General features: G+C 31.4%; 1 protein-coding gene and 2 long non-coding RNA genes across 4 annotated transcripts; all 3 read right to left on the bottom strand.

The window, feature by feature from the left end:
- Positions 1-1,297: 1,297 nt before the first annotated feature.
- LOC127718323 (uncharacterized) lies at positions 1,298-19,501 on the bottom strand. 2 transcript variants are annotated; one of them, XM_052224313.1, is made up of 6 exons: positions 19,379-19,501; positions 18,657-18,709; positions 4,388-4,499; positions 3,530-3,573; positions 2,577-2,621; positions 1,298-1,952 (listed from the first exon to the last, which is right to left on the bottom strand). In XM_052224313.1, the coding sequence occupies exons 1-6, from the start codon at positions 19,471-19,473 to the stop codon at positions 1,849-1,851; spliced, it is 453 nt and encodes a 150-aa protein (XP_052080273.1). In that variant the 5' UTR covers positions 19,474-19,501; the 3' UTR covers positions 1,298-1,848. The 2 variants fall into 2 exon arrangements, with proteins under 2 accessions (XP_052080273.1, XP_052080272.1); XM_052224312.1 differs by lacking the exons at positions 18,657-18,709; positions 19,379-19,501 and adding exons at positions 5,385-5,437; positions 5,683-5,839.
- LOC127718324 (uncharacterized) lies at positions 7,465-11,872 on the bottom strand. The gene is made up of 3 exons (XR_007989738.1): positions 11,502-11,872; positions 11,050-11,106; positions 7,465-8,334 (listed from the first exon to the last, which is right to left on the bottom strand). It is a non-coding gene; the product is annotated as an uncharacterized LOC127718324 (long non-coding RNA).
- Positions 19,502-23,368: 3,867 nt separating the features above from the next.
- On the bottom strand, positions 23,369-26,331 carry LOC127718325 (uncharacterized). Its single transcript, XR_007989739.1, has 3 exons — positions 26,273-26,331; positions 25,823-25,879; positions 23,369-24,166 (listed from the first exon to the last, which is right to left on the bottom strand). It is a non-coding gene; the product is annotated as an uncharacterized LOC127718325 (long non-coding RNA).
- Between the last annotated feature and the right edge of the window lie 297 nt (positions 26,332-26,628).

Below are 26,628 nucleotides of genomic sequence, written 5' to 3'. Positions count from 1 at the left end.
CAAACGAATAAAAAACAACTGTCATATTCCTGACTTGAAATGAACGGAAATCAGGAAACATTTTGAAGTATATTGAAAACTGTCGGTACATTGAGTCATGAAAACACGACGGATGCCTAAGGATTGAATGAATAAAAACAACTTCCTACTCGTCCATAAATTGTAAAATGAAAAAACACGAAAAAGGGGAATGGTACAGCAAAAATAATAATTTCTATTCAGTTTCAATCTATCTACAGAAACAAGCTCAACTGGAACGATTTACAGAGTATGTAGCTTAGATAGAATACTGTGCTGCATATGGGTCACAATTTAGAATTATTGTATGAATATGTTTCAATAAAAAAAAGAAAATGTGGTTAAATTGCCAATGCAAACTCGAAATTATCATATATCTGTCGTTAGTTCATACAACATTCAGTCTCATTCACTCTTAGTATTCTCTTATTGAAAATCTGTTAAATAAATTTCATTCTTAACGGAATTTGATTCTTATCCAGCCTTTTCATCTAGATTGATTGTTTCTTTGTGTTTCATTTTCGGTTTCTAGTATCTCAACCCAACGACGTATCACTGATTTGTATGTCTGTGATGTATGTTTACACAGTTTTGGTTACTGGATTCAATTATTGTCACATATACATTTTATATAAAAATATGGAGATGTGGTATGATTGCCAATGAGACAACTATTTACCAACGTTCAAATAAAATGAATGTAAGCAATTATAGGCAATCCTACGGCCTTCAACAATGAGAAAAACCTATACCGTAAAGGCGGCTATAAAAGGCCCAGACATGAAAAATATAAAACAATTCAACTGAGAAAACTAACGGGTTATGTCTGTGTCGGGTACTCACTCAATTTTGTCACTTTAATGGCACTATAAACAACTGTCATACTAGTGGGTGGTAAAGCTATAAACCATGTTTAACCTACAATTTTTACTACTTTAGAAACATGACAGTTGTTGTCTATTGGTTTCGTTGGAAAATAAAGTCTAACGTTTGATTTTGTCACTTTTTATGGACTTCGTTTTGATAACACTTTTTTGGGAACTCATTTGTTTAATGCCCAGGAAAATATTCAAGATAAAATTTAAAAAATCGCAACATCACTATGAACACGCATCTTAACATTTTATACTTAGTCTATGAATCTTTTTTTTAAATTTACGACATGGTTTTACTTTAACTGACCATTTAATTGTCATTCATAACCCTCAATAATTTAAAAAAAAATGAATCATGCACACATTCTGAAATGCACTTATTATGCAAAAAAATATATTTTCAACAACGTATAAAACATTGTACCATTGATCTGTTACTTTTTGTCCGAAAAGTTTATGTTTTACTAGGAACCTGATTAAACATTGATTTTTGTATCAAGATGGTGCACTTTCTCCCTTATATCTTTTGAAAATGAAAATAAAAGACAAAAATGAAACAAATCTTCCAATGCTGTTCGACGATTAATACAAATATTTGACTATCTTTAGAAATTCTCAATTGTAGTATTATTTAGTTTCTTTTATTCATTTCTAATATATTTGTACATGAATAAAGACAGGAAGGATAATGTATCACTATGTTGTTGTTTCCTTTATTCATAGTACATGTAGTAATGTGTATCGCTGGTTTTAGGAACCAAGCTAACGTACGGGTTGAGATGCCTGCAGCGATCTTCATTTCCATTGCTACCAATGATAGTGCCATACGATCCATTTATAACTTGTAAATATGAGCTACTAGCTACATGTGTGTCTTCGATCAGATGGAATTCATCATGGCCTGCATTTTCCAAAACGTTTGGAAATCCGTTTTCCCCAATGATCATATTTGCATTTATCTTGTTTCGTTTATTACAAAAGCAGGTAAAGCCCAGCCACCAATCATAACTATTATACCTGCTATTGCTGCCCAGAAGATAAGCACATTCAATTCAAAGACTGAAAAAAACCAAAGATATCATACATGTATAATGATGAACTTGTTTGTTAATGTACATATGCATATATATAAACAAGTCTAAATTGAAAACAACGTTCAAACCTATGATTGCGTTGGATAAAAACCGCAAGTTTTATACGTGTTCATGCAAAATAAATTTCTTGGTAGAGGGTTCTAAAAACAGCACAAACAACACATGTATATATGATCAAAACCTACAAATTTCAGAACTAAACCGATTTCAAGTTATTACTGTTTGCTCATTTTTGCCGAACTTTAAATCGATATTAATTAATACGTGCCTCAAAGTCTTCTATATGAAGTTACATCATTTCGATATACAACGAAGCTAAAAACGGGAATACAGTTTTAACAATTGAAACTGTCAAACTTGAATAAAATAGAACAAGTCATTTTCATGTGTCTGAATTAATTGGTGACTTCGTTATAATTTGGACCCGGAAAGCGCGATATATGTTTGATCTATGTGATTTACAAATAAGTAATCTTAATAAAGATATATTGTACCAGAAAAAGGATAATTGGAACTTGTTTAAAATGTCATATCATGTTAGATGTACTTAAAAATGCCCAACCAACAAATAAGTAAGCGAAGTTGTTACCCGTCATTGATTCCACCTCTGATCTCGTTGTATAATTGACATCTCCTACAAAGATAATTTAACATTAGTAATATAATAACATAAACGGTACCAATTTTACTGCACCAGATGCACATTTCCACATTGATTGCTTATTCGGTGATGCTCTATGTTTAAATATTTAAAAATACAAAACATATTCAAAAATTGATGAAATATGATTAAATGAATAAAAACCAATTAGTTACTAATGAAAGAAAATAAATACCATTAATGAATATATAAAAAAAATCAAAAAACGTTTAAACAAATACTGAAATCAAAATAAACACAAAATACTTTCGTTTTGTTGATTGATCACGTTATGCATCTGAGTACACGAGATTATCACGTTTGGTGGCGGATTGGAAAACTCAATACAAATGTAAGCTGTAACCTTCATTTTACAAATGTATGCATACAACACTGACATCGAAAAGGAAAAATATATGAACGACAAAGATAGACGCCAGTTACAGTAATTACGACATTGTGCTGAAATAGCCATTGTGCAGCCTGTTTTAGTAAAATACCAGCTTATAGTTCTAAACGCCAGAGGCTTGTTTCGTCTACATAAGACTCATCAGTACCACTCGAATAAAAAAGTTAGAAAGCCAAATAAAGTACGAAGTTTAAGTGCATAAATATAGCATGTTGATGACTCAAAATAACAGTTGTATATCTGATAAAATAAAAAAACAAATCACACAGTTTTTAAAGATCTTTTATAAAAATAAGTGATGACCAAGACAATTGAACTAGATTTTCTATTGCAAAAAAAAAGGCGAAACATAAAAATTCACCAGTCTAGATAAATTGAAAATGTCCTGGCAAAAAAAAAAACGAAAGACGAAAAAGAGACAATCAGGAATGAGTAATACAAAGTATGAAACCTGGTACGTGCCATTTGTAAATATTAGTCTGAAAATACCTACTGCTAACTTCAAACTTTGGAACGCACCCTTTCACATGATCACACCTGCGGAAAATAAAAAAAAATGAAATGTCAATATACACGGGGCATAATATGATAGCAAGTTCACATTCATTATATATATGAAAACTTCGTATCAAATAAACATTGCAATTGCTATCTTACCTAAAGAGATAAACGAATTCAGGACCTTTCATAGCTGACTATGCGGTATGGGTTTTGTTCATTGTTGAAGGCTGTACGATGACCCATAGTTGTTAACTTCTGTGTTATTTGTTCTCTTGTGGAGAATTTTCTCATTGGCAATTATACCACATAATCTTATTTTTTGATCAACAGGATGTGGATCAAAAACTGCTTACCCTTTCAAACCACCTGATTTCACCTCCGTTTTTTTTGTTGCTTATTGCTTAGTTTTCTATGTATTGCTTGTTTATTTACTCTATCGGATAGTTTTTATCGTTTTCTTCAACTTATACATTGTGAATGTTCCCTTGGTATGTTTCGCCTTTTTTTATTTTTTAACAAAGACTGATCTGAACTTTAAAAAATATTCGTATATCAATTTAACACAGTAGTAAAATATTTAAATATTGTATATGCGCTATCGCCTTTGAACTAGAATCATATTTAATTCGACTGCTATGGTTTAAATTGGGTATTTTCATATGAAGATTTAAACACAATACCGAGTTTCTCCAAGTTCACTCACTAGTCACATGATAACGTTTTAAAGAAAACCATGGTTTGGGTCATCATCAAAACGTCGTCTTACAGAAAAATCATGAAATTACAAAAGATATCGGTTTATATATGAAAAAAAAAATCAATTATTCATTTTATTTATTTTTTCTTTTACCGTTCTTCAATCTCAGTACAGTTGCAACGGGCCAAACATCTTTCTCCAAATCTGTTGTTCGGACAATGGAAACCCGTTTTTCCACTTATTGATATAAAACCAATTTTGCACTCTGCAAACCACATAAACAAATATGGTTAAATGAAATTTTATTTTGTATCCCAGATTTAATGAAATTTTAAACCATTTCGAAAGATATGTTGTAACGTTCAATCATGGAATGTGGAAGATTGTACGTAAGTTCAAAGTTAGAATGCTCAGATGTAGAAAAATTGTGTGAGTTGAGAGTTCCATTGAATATTTCAGCCGGATAAGTTCTTTCTTAAAAATAACATTGCTAACTTTGTGCTCTTAAGTTGAAAACAAATAGCTTTTATTCCTGATTGACCAATGTATTTATTTACAAGACCAAAATGAAAAGAACGAGTTGTACAAGGCAAAAAACCATCTATATTACTTGGTTCGGCATAAATTGATTACTATGATAAAGTTCAGTCATTGAAATCGTTCATGTTGAGATATTTTCAATTGGAAGTTAAGAATCGAGTGTGAAACTTCACAGATATCTGAAATACTTCATAACGCGTAATACGATACTGTAATTGATGCTATGTCTCTACGTTCAAAAGGTAGTTCGATGTACCCTGAAAATAGCTTTGCATATCCATCATTCCCTATGATTCTCATCAATAACTGTTCATTATTAGTTACATTATTTCTCATTAGATAACAATGAATCTTATTGAAATAACTTAAATAAGTAGGAAACCTATTATATGTAAAGGATGTCCTTAATTATAGTTATAGTCTTTTCAATTAGTGTTGTTCGATTAAATACAATTATATGCCATGTATGCCATGCAATGTTATGAAGTATGAAAGGAATTCATAGTAATACATTGTAACATGGTATAGTTCTATCCTGCAATAGGTTTTGGTGATTGGCTACACAAATTGTCAATAAAATGAGATAAGAAAAAAATTATTGTTAACATACCTGTACATGTACCATTTATGTCTTCATAGTCCGAACAGCAATACTCTCTATTCCTATAGTAATAAAAACATGCATAAACATAATTCAGTTAAAAAAAAAAGAAGAGTATCGTGTGCGTTTTTATGCTGTACTTTTTTGTTAATTATGTTAAAACTCCTTTTGCACTGTGAAGATACATCAGACCAACTTTACCATTTATGTATTATAACGGTCATAATGTTGATTTGTATCCAAATCTTGAATGATATATTGAATTCAATAAGCTGCTTAAAAATATTGTAGTATCTTTAAACTTTACCTTTCTGTGTCCATACATAATGTACTGGGAATACCTTCTAAACTATTTCCTTTGTCACTAAAACAAAGTATGAGAATCATGTAAATAACTGACATTGTTTTACAGTCGACAAGGATATCATATGCAAACTGTATCAAGTGATCCAAAAGCCGGAAGTATTGCTATATTAATTCCTTAAATATAAGTTATTATACATGATATAGCCAATGAAAAAAAGTACAGATCGGATGCGTCTAAGTTGAATGGAACCAACTTCCTTATAATGATTAAGTACTCATTAACCTTAATTTGAAAAAGAAGAGGCAGATTAAGGGGCAATGTTATAATTATTTTTCAAAACTTTATCGTCATTTCAATTTAACGTTGATTTGTTAAAAAAACGTACATGTTTTTCTTTTCTTTCTTTCTTTTTTGTCTGAAAGCTGCAAACCTTACTATATACAAATTAGAAATTGTGTTTCGTAGGTTTGAGACGTGTTAAATCAGGAAAATCAATTCCAAGGGTTTCATAAAGGGTCAAATGTTTTCATTCAATTGGGAGAAATTGTTTTTTATGTTTGTTTTCAAGTTGTCATGTGCCCTATTACCAACTTAACGTGATGTGGTAAAAAGAGGTAACACATTACATAGTGGTGATTTCAAAAACAGCGTTCGTTACGTTAATAGTATAATTCTAATCTACAAAAACAAAGTTCGACGTCTTTGAAAGCGGATAATTTGAATCGACAACAAAGACAGAAAAAATCCATTTGACATGATAATATACGGTATTATCAGCTGCATTTAGCCAAACCTTTCGGAATTATGGGTCTTCAATGCTCTTCAACTTCGTATTAATTTTTAGTTGTTTTTCTAGAAAAAACTGTAAAGTGGAGGAAAATCGTCTAATATTTAATAGAAGTATGTGATTAATGTTTTATCAACTTTTTGACTACAGTACTAAGCTAATACGTTATGAAAAACAGTCTGAAAAATTGTGTTAAATTAGAGGTTTTGTTGAACATATTTTATTTAACATATATCATTATCACTCTATTACTACTAATATCCTGCATACCAAGAGACCTTACTGTACGGTTATGTGTTAAAAAATGTGACCTAAAAAAAAAAAAAACATTTTTGGCACGATTTCTAGGTAATAAGATTTCCTTTATAGATCACATTTTTAATTTGTTGGAATAGACCGCATGTGTTTCTAACTGCAATTATGTCGCGTTTTCAACCTCTGCCAAATAATCTTTATTTTCGCACCGCGGTGATTATGTGTATATAATTCATTTAACATGGTCTCAACAAAAAAAATCTGGTGTACCACCTATACCAGAACAACTATATTTTACTTGCCAATTTATATGTTTTATTGGAGCTGAAGGTGATTTTATATGAAACATACTTAAGAAAACAACAGTTAAGTAACATTTGAATCGTACTATTTGACTATCAAAACTGTTTACCCCATAGAACAAAGTGTAGAACGCAGTATGTATTCGTAATTTCCAATGTTATTGCACATTAATCTATGTTCTCACTCACAAATGCTGTTTACTTCGCAAAACAGAATTACATAACGAATCAAAACACTTATCTGAATTCATAAAAGTATGATACCTCGACAGAAACAAGGTTCTTATTATTTATGTATTTTTCCTAAAACTGAAATAACCAAGCATTTCCTGAATTAAACTAATAAAAAGCTTTATTGCTGTATATCGATTAGGCAATGAATAAATAAAAAAAAAAGTGACAAAAGATTTTTTTTTATTAAGAGACAAAATTGTTAGAAGCATAACAACACATACAATATAACATATATACATTTTAGCAACAAATTATTACTGAATAAAAAAAACCTATTCAACAAATGAAAGGATCAAACAGGCCAATAACAGATGTGTTAATGTAAATATATTATATGCAGTACAAAATGTCAGATTTTTACCATGTACAAGTCGGAATACAGTACTTTTGATTTGATTTTTATCCTACTTTAATATCAGTACTCTACGGAATTGAACGTTCCTATCCTTTAACGGACAAATGGACTGCATAGATTGTATTAAAACACTTACATATATAATGTAATTCAAGATAGTGTGTAAAAAAGGCATTAAAGTGTATTTTGTCTCACATTTCTGATACTCTTTGTGTTTGTTTGATAATATAATATATGAACCCCAATGCATTTCTTGAATCGTTATTGTTTCTTAAAAACCGTTTCACGTATGTTTTTAATGGTAACTTTATTAAACATATCTGTGATATTGTTCTCTACTTTTAATAATGCATCTCCATGGTCGCAGGGACTAAGCTTTGGTATTATTGAGCATGTTGAGCGTTACTACATGCAGTTTCAGTTCCACTTTTTGGCCTTTCTTGATGCTTGATTCAGTCAATACCTCTGAATACGCATAAGAGTTTGTGTTTCGACCTGCTAATATGTTGTCATCAATGGTATGATAATTATGCATACTTTTCTTTTGTACTGATGCATTTTGATTTCCTTTGCATGAAACTCTTAGAATTCATCATTGGTAATTGCCGTGTTTGGTTTTTGCCTTCTTCTCCTGAACTGCACACAAGCAAAACAGCCCCCAACCAGCAGTATAACTCCTGTTATCCCTCCGCAGTAGACATACCATTTCAACTTTAACACTATAAAACAAGAAATACATACATGTTGATTTCGCTGTAGTGTGTGTATGTTTGTGTAAGTGTGTGAAATAAAAAAGTATGCTCGGAAAGATATATAAAACAATGGAACACAATGACATTCTTTGGGTCGTTGTATTATGTGCGTTAAGCAAATCACATTATTTGGAAAGGTACCACACTAAATAGCTCTTTTACTACAAGTACTCATAAGGTTAACAATGATGTAATATAATATGTAATTAATCCCTATTGAATATAGATTACTAAAAAAGAAGGATCAAACAACAACAACATTGTTATTGTAAAGAAAACGAATTAAAAATAAAAAAAATTAACGTGGTGATTAGTATTCAATGATACTTTTAACCATTTACTGAGGTCATCACCGGGTGTGAAAAACCAAGAAATAGTCTGTTTTGAAACTTTGTAACAAACAGCCCTGGAATCGACATTATTCCCTCAGACGATAATGACCAATTTTACGCCCTCTTGAAAGGGCAAACGGTTCAGGTACATGGGAGGTAATGATGTTGTTACCGTCAAATGTTATTTTTCACGATGTCAAACTTAAATATTGGGAAAAGATGCATTTTTCGCATGATTTGAGTCAATAGCTTGAAAACGAGTTAATCGACCCCTCTCTTTCAAAACAACATTTGGTTTGATAATGTATGAAGATTACTTATACTAATTTTTATGAACATATCACCGATGATTTTATTTTTCAATTAGATAACCATGCAGCAAAAAATGCCGTATTTTTTTCTAAAATCATGAATATTTAATAAACACGAATTGTTTCAAAGGATTTTTACACAAATTAATAGTATTCTTATGTAAAGAAGATGTTCCAAATGTTTTCACAAAAATCCATTTGTGTTTATCTTTTGAAACAAACAAAGTTAGGTATGTCTTTACAAAGGATAGCAATGTCCAAGAAACCGAAACGTTGAGTAAATTATTTTTAAATTTCGACCATATTTATCTTTAAAATAAGCACATGAAGGTTTAACATATTTGAATTCACTAGGGGGGAAATAGTTTGTATGCAAATGTTCGTCAAAAAATCACCTTGGGATCGAAACTGTATCGTATGCTCTTAAAATACAGGTATAGGCGTAAGAAAGGTGCTTTCTTGTGTATCCTGTCACTTTGAACGTTATAATTGGAGACTTTGACAGTAGATTTTTAGAAAACTTGTAACCGACAACTTAGCACACACATAACTATGATTTATCAGTGCTTATTACTGTAATAACCCTAGCATACCCAGGCCGTTCAGAAGAAAATAATGTCCAAAAAAGACACAGATTTGTCAAGTATCGTTTTAATATTTGCTGATGGGTACTACAGAGCAGTACTTGAGTATTCATTCCTATGGGAACGAAGTGTGCGCCTCTCCTTGCCGACCTCTTCTTATTGTTTTATATGAGTCGGAGTTCCTTCAGACACTTGTCTCAAACAAGAAGATAAAAAAAGCCAGATCATTTAATTTCACATTCAGATATATTGATGGTGTTCTTTCCATTAACAATCCAAACTTTTCTGATTCGGTTCTCGAATATGACATAAGCGGTCATCTCAGTACCAGAATCATTTTTTAATTTTGAAATTCCCCCCACCTTATTAGCGATATACCAACTTCACCTGCATATGGGATATACATTTCCCAACTCATTCGGTACTCAAGAGCTTGCAGCTGCTACTCAGAATTTTTAAAACGCCACCAGTGTACGAGCAGAACGTTTTTGAACCAGGGTTATGTTAAAGAACGTCTCGTCCTTTTTCTAAAAAAAGTTCGTCGGAAGATACCAAGACCTTGTTGATAAATATTCCGTATCAACTTTACAAACAATACACGATGGTCCTGAAGTATAGACTCTAGGTACTGACGTTGTTGATCATCTTAGTTACGTGTTATAGTGTTCTGTTATTTGTCTTTATAAATTATTAACTTTACTGTTTAGTCCATTATTTGGTAATATCCTCTTGGCGTGGCTCGGTATTTATAAATCCCGCCATTGTGTTATTGTGCTATCGTCATTTTTGTATTCTCGTCTTTCATTTCTGCTTATGTGATTTGTCTATATGCCATTTTGTTTTTCTTTGTTGGCATATTTTTTGTTTGTTTTATAGTAATTAGGATTATAACATAATGCAGAGTGCTGTACCCTTATTTTTGACATTTTCACCTATTATGTCTGTTTGGTTTGTTCTCACATTGTTGTCATTGTTGGGATTGTATGCGACTGTCATACAAGTGAGAGGTTTAGCGAGCTATAAAACCAGGTTTAATCCACCATTTTCTACATACGGAAATGCCTGTGCCAAGTCTGGAATATGACAGTTGTTTTCCGTTCGTTTGATGTGTTTGAGCTTTTAATTTTGCCATTTAATAAGGGACTTTCCTTTTTTAATTTTCCCTGGAGTTCGATATTTTTGTTATTTTACTTTTTATGAATGTTGGTTGACATCCCTAAAACATACTTAAAGCATTAACTGTACCATTTTATCTGCACCTGATGCGCAGTTCGCCAATTAATGTCTCTTTGGTGATGCTAGAGGCACAAATATTTGCAAATGCAAAGCTTATCAACCAGAAAGGACAAAAAGAATAGTTAAACTTTAGTTATTTCTTTTAATGAATAGAAACCTTAAATCTCACTTAGATGTATCAAATATTTCTTGATTATCACACATAAGTAAAAATCTTACCCGTCTGTGTTTCAGCAAAACTCTCCGCTGTAGTTCTAAAAGAATAAGCGGTGTTTTCTACAAAGAATATATAACGCAACTTTTGTAAGATACTGATTTTATGTTGAACAAAAACGTAAATATCGTTTAGATATCAGTTCAGCGGAAAAATGTTTACAGGTGAAATAAGAGTATAAAATTGATTACAAGGTTGCATTTAATTTTTTTTTTAAATAACTTTTATGGAAATAAAGGGAAAACACCTAACAGCATACCGATGAGTCGAGTATCCTTTTGATATTCGTGACTCGGTTCTACCCAGCGATGTTCGAGTATTCGAGTACTTGTCGACATGCCTTAAAACTACTGAACATAATTATTTCTTTCAATGAGAAGAACCGTTACTTTCTTTTTAAGATGTATGAAATATATCTTGACTATCAACATGATCAAAACTTAAGCAAAAGTGGTACCCGTCTGTGTATCGGGAAAGCCTTTCTCCTGCGTTCATGTGGAATCATCTGTGTTTTCTACCAACTTCTGTAATATACTTATCATGCTTATGTTGTATTGAGCAATAGCATGAATATTTTTTTTATCTATGTCAGTTTAATGGAAAAAATGTTCTAATAAGTAAAGATTAGAGTAATATAAGTTGCTGGCGAGGTTTACATTTATCGCTTAAACTTAGATTCTGAATAGGAATTTTTTAATTTCCAATACATAATGCAAGTCAACCGCCTTGATACATTACATACTGATTTGCATATTTACTTACGAAAGTTCTAAAGCAGACTATCAGAGACAAAAAAACCAAAACACTAATATATTCCCATATAGGAATAGTGTATTTATCTAAAAGAAATTAAAACATCGATGACAAGAAGTCATGAAAGACAAAAGTTCACATCTATATCCAGTTGATTGACGAATGATCTAAGAAAATACGGATGATGGAGCCATGTTCACATCTAATATAAGTATTTGGTTACTTACACTGCAAATTCAACCTGAGACTTATAATGCATTACACTTGGACTAGAAGCTTAAGATTTATTGCCAGTCACCCTGCAGGAAAACTCGAAATTGAGATTACTGAGTCTTTAGTTTTCGATGTAGTGTTATGTGGACTTGTTCGTCTTTTTGTTTTTTGCAATGACGTTGTTACTTTTTATCGACTTTCGAGTTTAGATTATATCAGTGGTATGGTCCCCCTTGTTTCAAGAAAAATTCGTTGTTAAATTAACTAAATTCCAAATAAACACCTCTCTACTTATTGAATAATTGAAGAGATAGAGAAAAAGAGAAACGATTTCAGTGTCTAATCTGATTGTGATTATAAACTAGTCGAACTTTAATTTCAAAAGCAGTTACTGGTGCTCGGAGAATCCGACATGACCCTAAAAGGCATTTTATATGATAATATTCTTTAGCATTTTGAATTGATACAAAATTAAAGGGTAGAGCCAAAGTTGTACTAAGAAAAAAACATCACTGTTCTGCTGGCCTGACTTTGATGCATGTGCATGTATTTGTACTTTGTGAGATTAATTTTCCCCTTATTCATATTGTATTATATGATACAATATATATTGAGTTTATAAAACTCTATTTTATTGAGTATACTATCTATAAAGACCAAAAGGGAGTTGTTGGTTTATTTATACTTATGAGTTTGAATATCCCTGTGGTATGTTCTACCTTTTTTCGGACAATATATAAATAACACATAGCTGAGAGGGTGATAGAGCAGATTTTTACCCCGAGAAAAAACATTGTCAACTGAGGTGTTATTTAATTTATTATACTGAATGTTCTGTTATTACTAGATATAGGAAGATGTGGTATGAGTGCCAATGAGATAACTCTCCATCCAAGTTACAATTTATAAAAGTAAACCATTATAGGTCAAGGTACAGCGTTCAACACGGAGCATTGGCTCACACCGAACAGCAAGCCTTAAAGGGCCCCAACAAATTACTAGTGTAAAACCATTTAAACGGAAAAACCAACGGTCTAATCTATATAAAAACGAGAAACGAGAAACACGTATGAACTACATAAACAGACGACAACTACTGTAATCAGATTCCTGACTTAGGACAGGTGCAAACATTTGCAGCGGGATTAAACGTTTTAATGGTACCAAACCTTCTCCCTTTTCTGAAACAATAGTATAACATCACAACATAGAAAAACACACTATAAAATATCAATTGGAAGGCTTAACTCAATCAAAAAACGTAAATTAACACACAATGAACGAATAAATTTGACCTGTGACACCTGAATGCAAATACACAGTTAATACAAACTTACAAGGGATAAATAATTAAAGTCAAAAGTAAATAAACAGGTTTAAAGTTAAAGTATGATATCACTGTGAAATTTCAAACAATTTATAGAAAATCATCACTTTTGAAGAAACCTGCGTCATATTATACACAGGTAAATGAAAATAATTTTGTTGTTAAGTATACTTCTTCTTCTGTGTGTATAAAATCTTCCGTTTAGGAATACCAAGAAATTTCTTTAATATCAATAAAACTAATCTAACACTTGGTACATATGGGGTGAATATGTCTATTAAATTTCAAATTCAAAGTAATAAACTATGTCGTCTTGTACATAACAATCATCCGTACACTTGAGCAAGCGACTCCATGAAGGGTAATAGAGTATTTGCCATGGGAAAGAGTAAAATTTCTCCCTCGTATTAACCAATCAAAATCTGGCATTTTGACATGAAGTATAATTAAATAGAAATAACATTCATCTTTCATCTCATAATAACTTTATAATATAAAAAATGTATTGTTTTGAAACTAAGATGCAAATCATTTGGAAATGGTGCGTGTGACAACGTGAGATAGAGAGAAGCCGCATATGTTGTGGTTGCATTTCATATCTAGCATTGCTTTAAAGAGATTTTGAATGGTTAACTCAAGAAATACAGAGTAAGGCATACACGAAAAGATAAGATATTCACGGAGCCGGTAAAAAGCTTAGTTTTCGTTATAGCAGAAGAATACCGTAACTTTAATAAAATAAATCCATCATAAAAATCGAACAATTCTTATTGTACCTGCATTTAATGATATTGCACAATATTAAAAATACGTCAAACTCTATAATGCTTCATTGTATTGAATGTCGAAGAACAAAACGGCAACGTGAAGGTCACTTGCATTGAACCTCATGTGGAATTATCTCCATATAATAACATTAATTGAACGTGTTGATCATGTTGATAACAATCATTCAATAGGTAGGTGAACAGTAGATTCATTTAATGTGTCAGCAGAACCTTTTATCCATTGTGTGTTCAAGTTGAAACATGCACATTGTAGCTGTGCCTGATTGTGAATAAAGGAGATATAATCTGATATTTTCTTTTCATCTGATGTGTTTCTTGTTATGAAAATGAAGAAACTAAAAGATTTACCCGTCAATGCTTCAGAAAGACTGTTCTCATTAATTTGAGTAGATAAGGCAGCGTCTTCTACAATAATATTACATAAATATGTGTTATTGAAGATAGTTCTACTGATAGGAAAAGTATAAAGAAAATGGTATGTCTGGACAAAAATAAAAGGTCGAAATAAAAGAATCAAGATTCTGACTTTGGACGCTAATAAAAAAAAATCAGATTATTCGTATGATATAATGACGCGGTAGGCAGTATTTGATAAATTGTAGGTCTTAAAATGCTTTTTATATAGTTATTGGATGGCTTATGATTAGCTACAAACCGCAATTACAAAACAAAAGAAGGCCCTGTCTATTCAGTACGATAATGTGATTTATTATACTTCATGTCAAAATGCCAGATTTTGATTGGGTAATACGAGGGAGACAATTTACTCTATCCAAGGGCAAATACTCTTTTACTCTTCACGAAGACGCTTGCTCAAGTGTGTGCTTTAATAAAAACGAATGGTTGTTATGTACAAGACATCATAGTTTATTACTTTGAATTTGAAATTTAATAGCTTAATATTCAGTATAATAAATTAAATAACACACATCTGAGAGGGTGATAGAGCAGATTGTTATCCCTCGAAAAGACATTGTCAACCTTGGTTTTGCCTCAGTTGACAATGTTTTCTCGGGGTAACAATCTGCTCTATCACCCTTTCAGCTATATGTTATTTATAAAATAAACAGTTTAACTCCTCCTTTAATTTTTATGTATGTTTGTTTTTTTTAGTCACCTGTCTTGTACAAGTGAGAGGTTCAGCTAGCTTTAAAACCAGTTTTGACCCATCATTTTTTTCGGACAGTGCCTGTACCAAGTCAGGATTATGGCAGTTGTTTTTCACTTGTTCCGTTGATTGAGAGCTTTTGATGTTATCAGCTTAAATGGATTCCCTCTTGTTGAATTTGTCTTTGAGTTCAGTAATTTTGTTTATTTTTTTCGTGGCAGGCTATACTCGAATGTAAAGTTACGTCCAAGGTACAAAATGTACAGTTGACACGAGGATACATCACTTTGCACGAACATTATATATATCTTCAAGTTCAACTATATTTGTTAGGTGGACGATATTTGACCTGTCTTTTGAGGTCAGCTCACTTCAATGCTACAGTTAGGTAATCAGTATTTTTTCAGAGCTCCATATACATTTGCAAAGAATTTATTCTAATTTTCATCATAACGAGGATATGCAAAACCAAGCATGATCAGATTCATTAAAGTTTTAATAAGTGTTTCGATGAAAATACTTATCCATGACTTGTATAAAAAAAGACAAACAAGTTCACAAAACAATACATTTAAAACTAAGGACTAATCAAATTAAACTCGTAAGAACTGGTAAGTAAATGCTGCTATAGTCTAAAATACCTACCGCCAATTTCAAACTTGTGGAACGCACACAATCACATGATCACACCTGCGTGAATAAAAAAAAACACAAACAAAAAAAACTGACATTTCAGGAGGAATAATATATTTGCATATTCACGTTCATTATATTTGAAACTTAATTATCTGATAAACATTGCAATGGCTATCTTACCTTGAAGATCTTGCCTTGATGGATAAAGGAAATTAACACGACTGGTGCTATATATGGAACAGGAAATGCTCACCCTTTCGTGGCACATTAATACAGCTTTGTTTTTAGCGGGGCTCTAATTGCTCAATCGTTATTTTTTATTTAGTGTTTTGCGGACTAGTTCGTCTTTTTGTTGTTGTTATTTTTGTAGTTCGCGATGGCATTTTCATTATAATGTTGTTTTAAAATCATTGCGGTTTTTTATATTGTGGGTTTCAATTGATTCACTTGTTGAGAGTTTGAAACACTAGTTTTTTTCTTCCTTGTAAAGAACAAGTTCAAAATATACATAGAGCTATTAGTTGATCCATTTAGCATACATCAATTATGTCACCTCCTTTATCACATTATTTTGATGATACTATGTGGTCCCTTTAGTAGCTTATTTCATGTGCGATATAGCCTTGAAGAAAAGCAAACATCTAAGTCCCTATAAAATGAGGTCTTAAATGGCCGTTTTAATAAAAATTTAAACACAAAATGCGTCTCCTTATATCTATGTTTAGCTCATATTAATTAAAATAACATTGTGCCGACTTGAAATGAAAGTGTTCATAATCGAAAATTATCATTGCGGGTTATAACAATGAAAGAAAAATGTCTCAAATCTAGAGGCCAGTTAAGGCTCACAAACATTTTCAAATTTTCAATTTATCGTAGTTACTAATACAATATTAATGAAATTATTACTTTGCTTTAAAATCATAGCAATTTGTTATGCTGTGGGTAGTAATTGATTTGTCTGTTAACTGTTTAACACACGACTATTTATTGTAATGCCCTTCTCTGTATTCAACTAGTTCACAATTTGCACTAAGTTATTATTTGACCCACTAATCACTTAAGAATGATGTAAACTCCTTTACATTAATGAATATGATGCTAGTGTGTGGTTAATTTCATGTGTGCCTTTGAACTAGGATCTTATTTAATTCGACTGCTATATTCTAAAATGGGTATTTTCACAAGCAGATTTAAACACAATACCGAATTTCCATCATTTTTTTTTATTTACTAGCCACATGATTTCATTTTAAAGAAAATCATGATTTGGGTCATCATCAAAACGTCGTCTTACAGAAAAATCGTGAAATTACAAAAGATATATGTTTAAATATGAAAGAAAAATCAACTATTCATTTTATTCATATTTTTTTTCTACCGTTCTTCAATCTCATTACAGTTGCATCGGTACAAACATCTTTCTCCAAATCTGTTTTTCGGACAATGGAAACATGGTTTTCCCCTTATTGATATAAAACCAATTTTGCACTCTGAAAAACACATGGACAAATATGATTAAATGAAACTTTATGTTGTGAACCAGATTTCAAGAAATAAACCATGTCGAAAGGTATGTTGTACGTTCAAGCATGGAATGTGAAATAGTGTACACTAGTTCAAATAGTTATCAAAGGTACCGGGATTATAATTTAATACGCCAGACGCGCGTTTCGTCTTCCTAAGACGCATCAGTGACGCTCAGATTTAAATAGTTATAAAGCCAAAACAGTACAAAGTTGAAGAGCATTGAGGACCCAAAATTTCAAAAAGTTGTGCCAAATACGGCTAAGGTAATCTATTCCTGGGATAAAAAAATCCTTAGATTTACGAAAAATTTAAAGTTTTGTCAAAGCTAGAATGCTCAGATTGAAAAAAAAAATGTTGAGAGGTCCACTAACTATTTCAGCCGGATAATTTTATTCTTAAATACAAATTAGAAACTTCGTGCTCTAAAGTTGAAATTAAATAGCTTTCATTCCTGATTGGCCAATATATTTATTGACAAGACCAAAATGAAAAGAACGAGTCGTACAAGGGAAAATACCCATTGTATATCACTTGGTACGGTATAAATCGATTACCAGGCTTAGGGCCAGTCTGACATTGAAATTGTACATATTTAGATATTCTCAATTGAAAGCGTAGTAGCGAGTGTGAAACAGATAATGAAATACTAATGTCACAAATCATAATACGGTATTGCATTGGGAAAATACTGCCTTGTGTGATTGATGCTATGCTTTTACGTTCAAAAAGTAGTTCGAAGTACCTTGAAAATAGCTTTGCATATCCATCATTCCCTATGATGATCTTATACAAGTATATGCCATGAAATGTTATTTTATAAGTTGTTGAAAACAATAGAATCCTTAAGTATGAGCAAAATTCATAGTTATACATTGTAACATGGTATACATGGTATATTTCTAGCGTGCAATAGGTTTTGGTGATTGGCTACAATAATTGTCAATAAAACACTCATTTATGGAAATTTTCTTGTAATGCATTTTACCTAGAAATGAGGGTCAGCGTTTTTTTCCAGCTCTACGTTTGGCAGACCAAACCCAAATCCTTCAGGTTTTATGTTGTCATCTTTTAATGTCAATGCCTCTCATTTGATTTGCACAGAACTTATTTGTATTTTTTCAAATAAGCGAGATATACAAGAAAATAGACAAAATAACACATTCTTAATCTATGTTCGTTATCCCCATTTCATCGGAGATAAAAAAACGGGTAATTTATTGTTAATTTTTCATTTAATGTTAACAAACCTTCACATACCTGTACATGTACCATTTATGTCTTCATAGTCCGAACAACAATATTCTATGTTCCTATAGTAATAACAATATATGCATAAACATAATTCAATTTCAAATAAGACAAGAAAGGTATTCGTTTCTATGCAGTACTTTTCTGTTAATTACGTTAAAACTCATTTCGTACTGTGAAGATACATCAGACCAACTTGATGTATTTATGTATCTTTCAGAAACGTTATCATGTCGCCACGAATTTAATTTAGCTCTATGACTAATGATAGCCCTTAATTACCTCATTAACTAATTATATATAACCTTACATACATGTATAACACAATCAATATGGTATCAAAGAGTATTAAAAGGTCATTCGTATTAGTATGTGCAGTTAGTTTCATGCTGCTTTATAGCTTTGGTACACGGAAAAGGTTCTTTTTTGTTGAAAACACTGTATTGTGTCTTTGGTTTATTCAAGTTTAATTGTGTTTATTTGTGACCAGTCTGCTGAGGACAACAAATAAACTACAGAAAAAAGTCATAGTGTTAAAAGTATGCTGTACTTGTTTGTTAATTATGTTAAAACTCCTTTTGCACTGTGAAGATACATCACACCAACTTTACCATGTATGTATTATAACGGTCATAATGTTGATTTGTATCCAAATCTTGAATGATATATTGAATTCAATGAGCTGCTTGAAAATATTGTAATATCTTTAAACTATATTGTTAAAACTATACCTTTCTCCGTCCTCACATATTGTACTGTTATGGCCTTTTAAACTATTCCCTTTATCACTAAAACAAAGTATTAAGATTAAGTAAATAACTGACATTGTTTTAAAGTCGACAATGACATCACATGCAAACTGTATCAAATGACCCAAAAGTCGGAAGTACTGTTATATTGATTCCTAAAAATATATGTCATTATACATGATATAGACAATGAAAGAGGTACAGATCGGATGCGCCTGAGTTAAATGGGTTGAATACTTCCTTATGAGGATTAAGTACTCGTTCATAAACTTTAATTTGAAAAAAAAACTAATGGAGGCAGATTAAAAGGCAATGTTATAACTATTTTCAAAATCTTGTCGTCATTTAGATTCATCTATGATTTGTTGAAAAACGCACATATTTTTCTTTTCTTTTTTTTTATAGCTCAAAGCTGCACGAATGGATATGTTCTATCCTAAGTAACCCGCTTATTTACATGCTGCTGTGTATTTCTGACGAGGGATCAACAATTTCAGATATCCGAAGATTTTTGAGATGACAGTATATATTAAGGAAGGGAAAGCAATTTCGGCTAGTAAAGTAATAAGATATACACTAGTGAGAAAGTAATAAAGCATGAATGCTAAAATTCACAAAATATTGTTAAGGTGTCATGGCACATTTGGCAGTTATTCAAGATATGTTTTTAATTTGAACATAGGGTAAACTGCTGCATACTGATTTTGTATATAGAGCTTTTACAAATTAAACAATATAAATTACAACTTTAGTCTGAGAAAAAAATAATTGGATGTAGAAGAGGGACGAAAGATACCAGAGAGACAGTCAAACTCATAGATCGAAAACAAACTGACAACGCCATGGCCAAAAATAAAAAGACAAACAGACAAATAATAGTACAGATGACACAACATAGAAAACCAAAGACTAAGCAAAGATGTGTTGTATACCGTAATGACACATCAACACACCTATACAAAAAACCTAATGATACATAGACATGATAGAGGTCAACAATAGACAAGTGTCTTTTTACTAAATCAAGCTCTTAATCATCTAATATTTACTATATCAAGCTCTGTATTGACTTTTTCCCAAATCAAGCTCATAATTATCTCCTATTTACTATATCAAGCTCTTTATTTTCTTTTTTCTATACCAAACTCTAAAATATCCCGAGTCTGATAAAATAGTGATACTTATTGTTGTTTCGGTTTTTGTTCTCATAAATTGTTTTCACACTTCGTCTTATGATTATTTCCTTTTACCCACTTTTTCCATATATTTGTGTTGGTCTTTCCGTCATAATCTTTATCATTTTTTGTTTGTTTGTTAAATTAGGTTGCTTGCAAATGTTTAACAACTGAATATCTACATTTCTAATCCTTGTGATGATGCATTTTGATCATACTTGCTCGCCCTATTTCACACATACAGACACACATGCATTTTGTGTGATCCTGAGATTCATTATTTTTGTTTTTTGATTGTCTTACTTTTTGCTCCATTTGTTTGGAACATAGCCCCTCTCCAAGGGTTTGAGACGTGCAAAATCCGGAAAACTAATTCCAGATGTTTCATAAAGGGTAAAATGTTTTCATTCAATTGAGAGTAATTTTTTTTATGGGGTTTACATTGTGGGGATTTAAGAAACAATTTTCGGTACGTTAATAGTATAATTCTAGTCTGCAAAAACATAAATCGACGTCTTTAAAAACGGATAATTTAAATCGACAAAAAAAGCAGAAAAAAATCCATTTGACACGATAATATTCTTTATCATCTTTTTATCTTATGATTTAAAGACTTACATGTGTAAACACTCCTCACAATTGTTGAACAAGGTACATACAATTATTGTGTTATCATTATCACAAATCACCTGTTATGTCTAACAAGGGTTGTGCGTGCAGTTGTATACAAAATAACTTATATCTTAGATTGATTTATCGTGTTTATAGGTTTCATAACGAGTATAAACTGGATACCGCTTGTCATCAACTCGAGTTTTTTTAATTTCAATTAAAAAATAAACGAGCCTTAGTCGAGTTTATTATTACTATCTAAATTAAATAACGAGAGTTGATATCAAGAGATATTCATTTCTTCCGAGTTGCTAAACTTATTCATATCATGGTTAATACTCTCTTTGTGTTAGACTTTCAACATACCAGTATGATGTCATAGTTCTTTTTCTGGCGTCAAATTATAGCATTAGACATCTAAGCACATTTTGTACGCTTCAGAATGTTATGAAACTTGAACAAAATAACATTTTCATGCAGTGTGATACGAAAAATATTTAGTCATGGGTGAAATAGACGACAGGCAACAACCATAATAGAAAATGCTACATTTGATTTACTACCTTTTCAAATTTAAATTCAAATAAATGTTAATTATAAAACTATTTTAGATTTAACACCTTTACAATAGTCCTTGAACTCGCGATCGTTCATATTTGATATAAATAATGATTTATAAACGTTGTGTTTATGTTAAGACATAAATGTAAAGAAAGTAACATTAGACCTAACTTCTGTGTCGACATGACTTATCATTGATATGATCAAAATTATAAATTAATTGTTTACAAAACTTTATATTTTTCTTAGAGTTGTCTACCCCATGAAAAGATTACCTTTGTTGTATTGAGCTAAACCTTTCGGAATTTTCGGTCTTCAATGATCTGTAACTTCGGAATTTATTTGGTTTCTATAACTTTATTATTCGAGCGTCACTGATGAGTCTTTTGTAGACGAAAAGGGCGTTTGGCGTATGAAATATTAATCCTGGTAACTATGATGAGTTTATTTATACAATGTGTGCGTAGGAAAGGTTTTTTTTGTCTGGATGTAGTACCATAAGGAATACTCAAACCTTTACATTTCAAAGCCAGTGAAGTAGGCTTTTTCAATCAGCGATTTTGAAAATAGTTCTTATAAATCATTTAAAAGGCGATGCACTGACTACTACTTGATGATTACTTCGGTAAGTAACAGTTTACTAGCAGTAGTATAAGGTGGTAGTATATGGAAAACAAAACAGTTCATTAATTTCGTGCATCTGAACCGTTAGGCTGTATTAACCTTGATATGGAACGCTCATGACTAAAAAGTTGGCAGCCAAAGATTTGAAAAATAAGCACGACATTTTGGAGCTTGATGACCAAAAAGGAACATAGAAAGAAAAGGTAACTTAAATCTTAAATCAACTGTGCTTGAGGGACTTGGAACATTAGTGTTTCTTCCAATTTCTACATTGATCAACACATATATTTTGAAGTTGTTGTTATATAAATCATGTATATGCAGATGACTGCACTGACTGCTACCTGACGACACCTTGTGAGACAGTTCACTTCAGCGGTATCGACACTTTCTAAATACGCAGAGTTTGAACTTTAATCAATGAAATTTCTATTTTATCTCGAGTTGTCATTACATTTATGTTAATATTTATGTAACTTATTTGATTCGAGCGTCACTGATGAGTCATATGTTGTGTGTGATTTTATATAAAACATACTAAAAAAAATAATTAATTAACATGTGAAATCCTACTATTTGACTGTTTACCTCATAGAAAAAAAATGTAGAACGCAGTCTGTATTCGTAATTTCCAATGTTGTTAAACATTAATCTATGTTCAAACTTACAAATGCTGTTTACTATGCAAAACAGCATTACATAACAAATCCAAACACTTATCTGAATTCATAAAATATGATACCTCGACAGAAACAAGGTTCTTTTTATTTATGTATTTCTCCTAAAACTGAAATAACCAAGCATTTCCTGAATATAACTATTAAAACGCTTTATTGCTGTACATCGAGTGGGCAATGAATAAAAAAAAAGAGTGACAAAAGATTTTTTTTTTTATTAAGAGCGAAAATTGTTACACGCATAACAACACATGCAGTATAACATATACATTTTAGCAACAAAATAATACTGAATGAAAAACCTTTTCAACATTTAAAAAAAAAGATGACAAATAAGTGATCAAACAGGCCAATGAAAGATGTGTTATATATATTATATGCAGCACAAAATGTCAGATTTTTACTATGTACAAGTCCAAATACAATACTTTCAATTCAATGTTTAATCCTAATTTAATAGCAGTACTCTACGGAAATTAAAGTTCCTATCCTTTAACAGACAAGTGGACTGCATAGCTTGTATTGAAAACACTTACATATATAATGTAATTCAAGATAGTGTGTAAAAAAGGCATTAAAGTGTATTTTTCCCTGACATTTCTGATACTTTTGTGTTTATTTTGATAATATTATGAACCTTATTGCATTTCTTGAATCGTTATTGTTTGTGAAAACGTTTCACGTATTTTTTAATGTTTAGGGTTATAAACATATCTGTGATATTGTTCTCTACTTTTAATGGTGCATCTCTAAAGTTTCAGGGACTAAGCTTTGGTATTGTTGAGCATGTTGAGCGTAGCTACATGCAGTTTCAGTTCCATTTGTTTTGCTTTTCTGGCTGCTGGATTCAATAATTACCTCTGAATACGCATAACAGTCTGTGATTGGACCTGCTAATATGTTGTCATCAATGGTATGGTATATATGCATACTTTCCTTTTGTTTAGATGGATTTTGATTTCCTTTGCAAGAAACTCTTAAAATTCTGTTTTCATCATTGGTAATTGCCGTGTTTGGTTTTTGCCTTCTTTTTCTGAACTGCACACACGCAAAACAGCCCCCAATCAGCAGTATAAATCCTGCTATTCCTCCACAGTAGACAAACAACCTGAACTTTAACACTATAAAACAAGAAATACATATGCATTGATTTGTGCTATAGCGTTTGTGTGTGTTTGTAAGTGTGTGCAATAAAATGTTATTCTCGGAAAGATGTTTTAAAAATGGGAACAACATGACACTCTTTGGGTCGTTGTCTTATGTACGTTAAACCAATCACATTATTATCTTTGGAAAGATACCAGACTAAATAGCTCTTTTACTACAAGTACTTATTAGGTTAACAATAATGTAATCAAATATGTAATGAATCCCTATTAAATATAGATTATAAAAAGAAAAATGATCAAACAACTGCAACATTTGTTATTGTAAAGAAAACGAATTACCAATACAAATGTACGTGGTGATTAACATTCACTGATACTTTAATTCATTTACTGAGGTCATCACAGGGTTTGACGAATTTGTTCTTCAGAAAACCAAGAAAGAGTCTGTTTTGAAACTTTGTAACTAACAGCCCCTGGAACGACATTATTCGCTCTGACGATAGTGAGCAGAAGGACCAATTTTAAGCCCTCCTTTTAGGGCATACGATACAGGTACAGGAGAGGTAATGACGTTGCAACCGTAAAATGTTACTTTTCACGATGTCAAACTGTGAATTATTGTGAAAAGATACATTTTTCGCATGATTCGAATCAATAGCTTGAAAACGAGTTCATGGACCCCTCTCTTTGAAAATGACATAGGCTTGATTATGTACAAAGATTACTTATACCAATTTTTATGAACAAATCAGCGAAGAATTTGTTTTTTAATAAGATAAACATGCAGCAAAAAAAAATGCCGTTTTTGTTTCTTAAACCATGAAGTTTTAATAAGAATTAATTATTTCCAAAGAATTTTTATACAAATTAAGAGTATGCTTATGCAAACAAGATGTTCCGAATGATTTTACAAAAATCCGTTTGTGTTCTTTTGAAACAAAAAGTTAGGTATGTCTCTCCAAAGGATAGAAGTGTCCAAGAAACCGAAACTTTAAGTAAATGTCTGAAATTCCGACCCCATTTATCTCTAAGAGTAGCACATGAAGGTAAACATATTTAGCCTCACTAGGTAGGGGAAAAATAGCTTGTATGCAAATGTTCATAAAGAAATCACCGTGGGTTCGAAACTATATCGAATGCCCTTAAGTTACAGGTAGAGGTATATACTCTCTAGGGTAGCCCGTCACTTTGAACATTATATCAGGAGACTTTGACAGTAGATTTTAGAAATTGTGTAAACGACAACTTCGCACACAAATACGACACGTATTTTAACTATGATTAAAATCTGTATTAACCACAGCATGCCCAGACCGTTAAAAAGAAAAAAAAATCCAAACAACACACCGATTTGTTAAGTATTATTTTGATATTTAATGATGTGTTCTACTGAGCAATACTCGAGTATTTTAGTTTTGGTTGACATCCCTAAAACATACTTATAACATTAACGGTACCATATTTTCTGCACCAGATGCGCAGTTAGCCAACTTATGTCCCTTCTGTGATTCTAGACGAAAAAATACTTGTAAACGCAAAGCTTATAAACCAACAAGGACAAAAAGAATAGCCAAAGCTATAGTTATATCTTTCAATGAATAGAAACCTTAAATCTCATTAAGATGTATCAAATATTTTTCGATTATCACACATAATTAAAAGTGTTACCCGTCTGTGTTTCAGCAAAACTTCCCCCTGTGGTTCTAGTGATATAAGCGGTGTTTTCTACAAAGAATACATAACATAACTTATGTAAGATACTGATTTTATGTTTGACAATAACGTAAATATCGTTTAGATATCAGTTCAACGGAAAATGTTTACATGTGAAATAAGAGTATAACATTGTTTACGAGGTTGCATTGGTATGTTTGAAAATAAATTTGATTAAAATAAAGGGAAAAAACCCTAACTGCATACCGATTAGTCGAGTATCCTTTTGGCATTCGTGACTTGGCTCTACCCAGCAATACTCCGAGTATTCGAGTACTTGTTGACATCCCTTAAAACTACTAAACTTAACTATTTCTTTCAATTAGTAGATTCATTAATTCTTATTAAGATTTATAAAATATATCTTGACTATCAACATGATCAAAACTTAAGCAAAAGTGTTACCCGTCTGTGTATCGGGAAAGTCCTTCTCTTGCTTTCTTTTGGAATCATGGGTGTGTTCTACAAAAAATATATAACATAACGTCTGTAATATACTGATGCTGTAATCAGCATAAGCGTAAATATTATTTGATTCAGTTTAAAGGAAATAATGTTCCAACAAGTAAAGATTAAAGTAGAAGAAGAACTAATACATTTTTACTCAGGAAGTTCTTAACCAGACTCTCAGAGACAAAGAACCAAACCATTAATATATTCCTTTATAGGAGTAGTTTATTTATTTATAGAAACTAATACATCGATAACGCGAATTCATGAAAAACAAGCAGTAAACATCTATATCAAGTTCATTGACGGAT

The sequence above is a fragment of the Mytilus californianus genome, unplaced genomic scaffold, assembly GCF_021869535.1.
Source record: "Mytilus californianus isolate M0D057914Y unplaced genomic scaffold, xbMytCali1.0.p SCAF_10, whole genome shotgun sequence".
Classification (NCBI taxonomy): Eukaryota; Metazoa; Mollusca; class Bivalvia; order Mytilida; family Mytilidae; genus Mytilus; species Mytilus californianus.
This window is presented reverse-complemented; position numbering and strand designations above follow the sequence as displayed.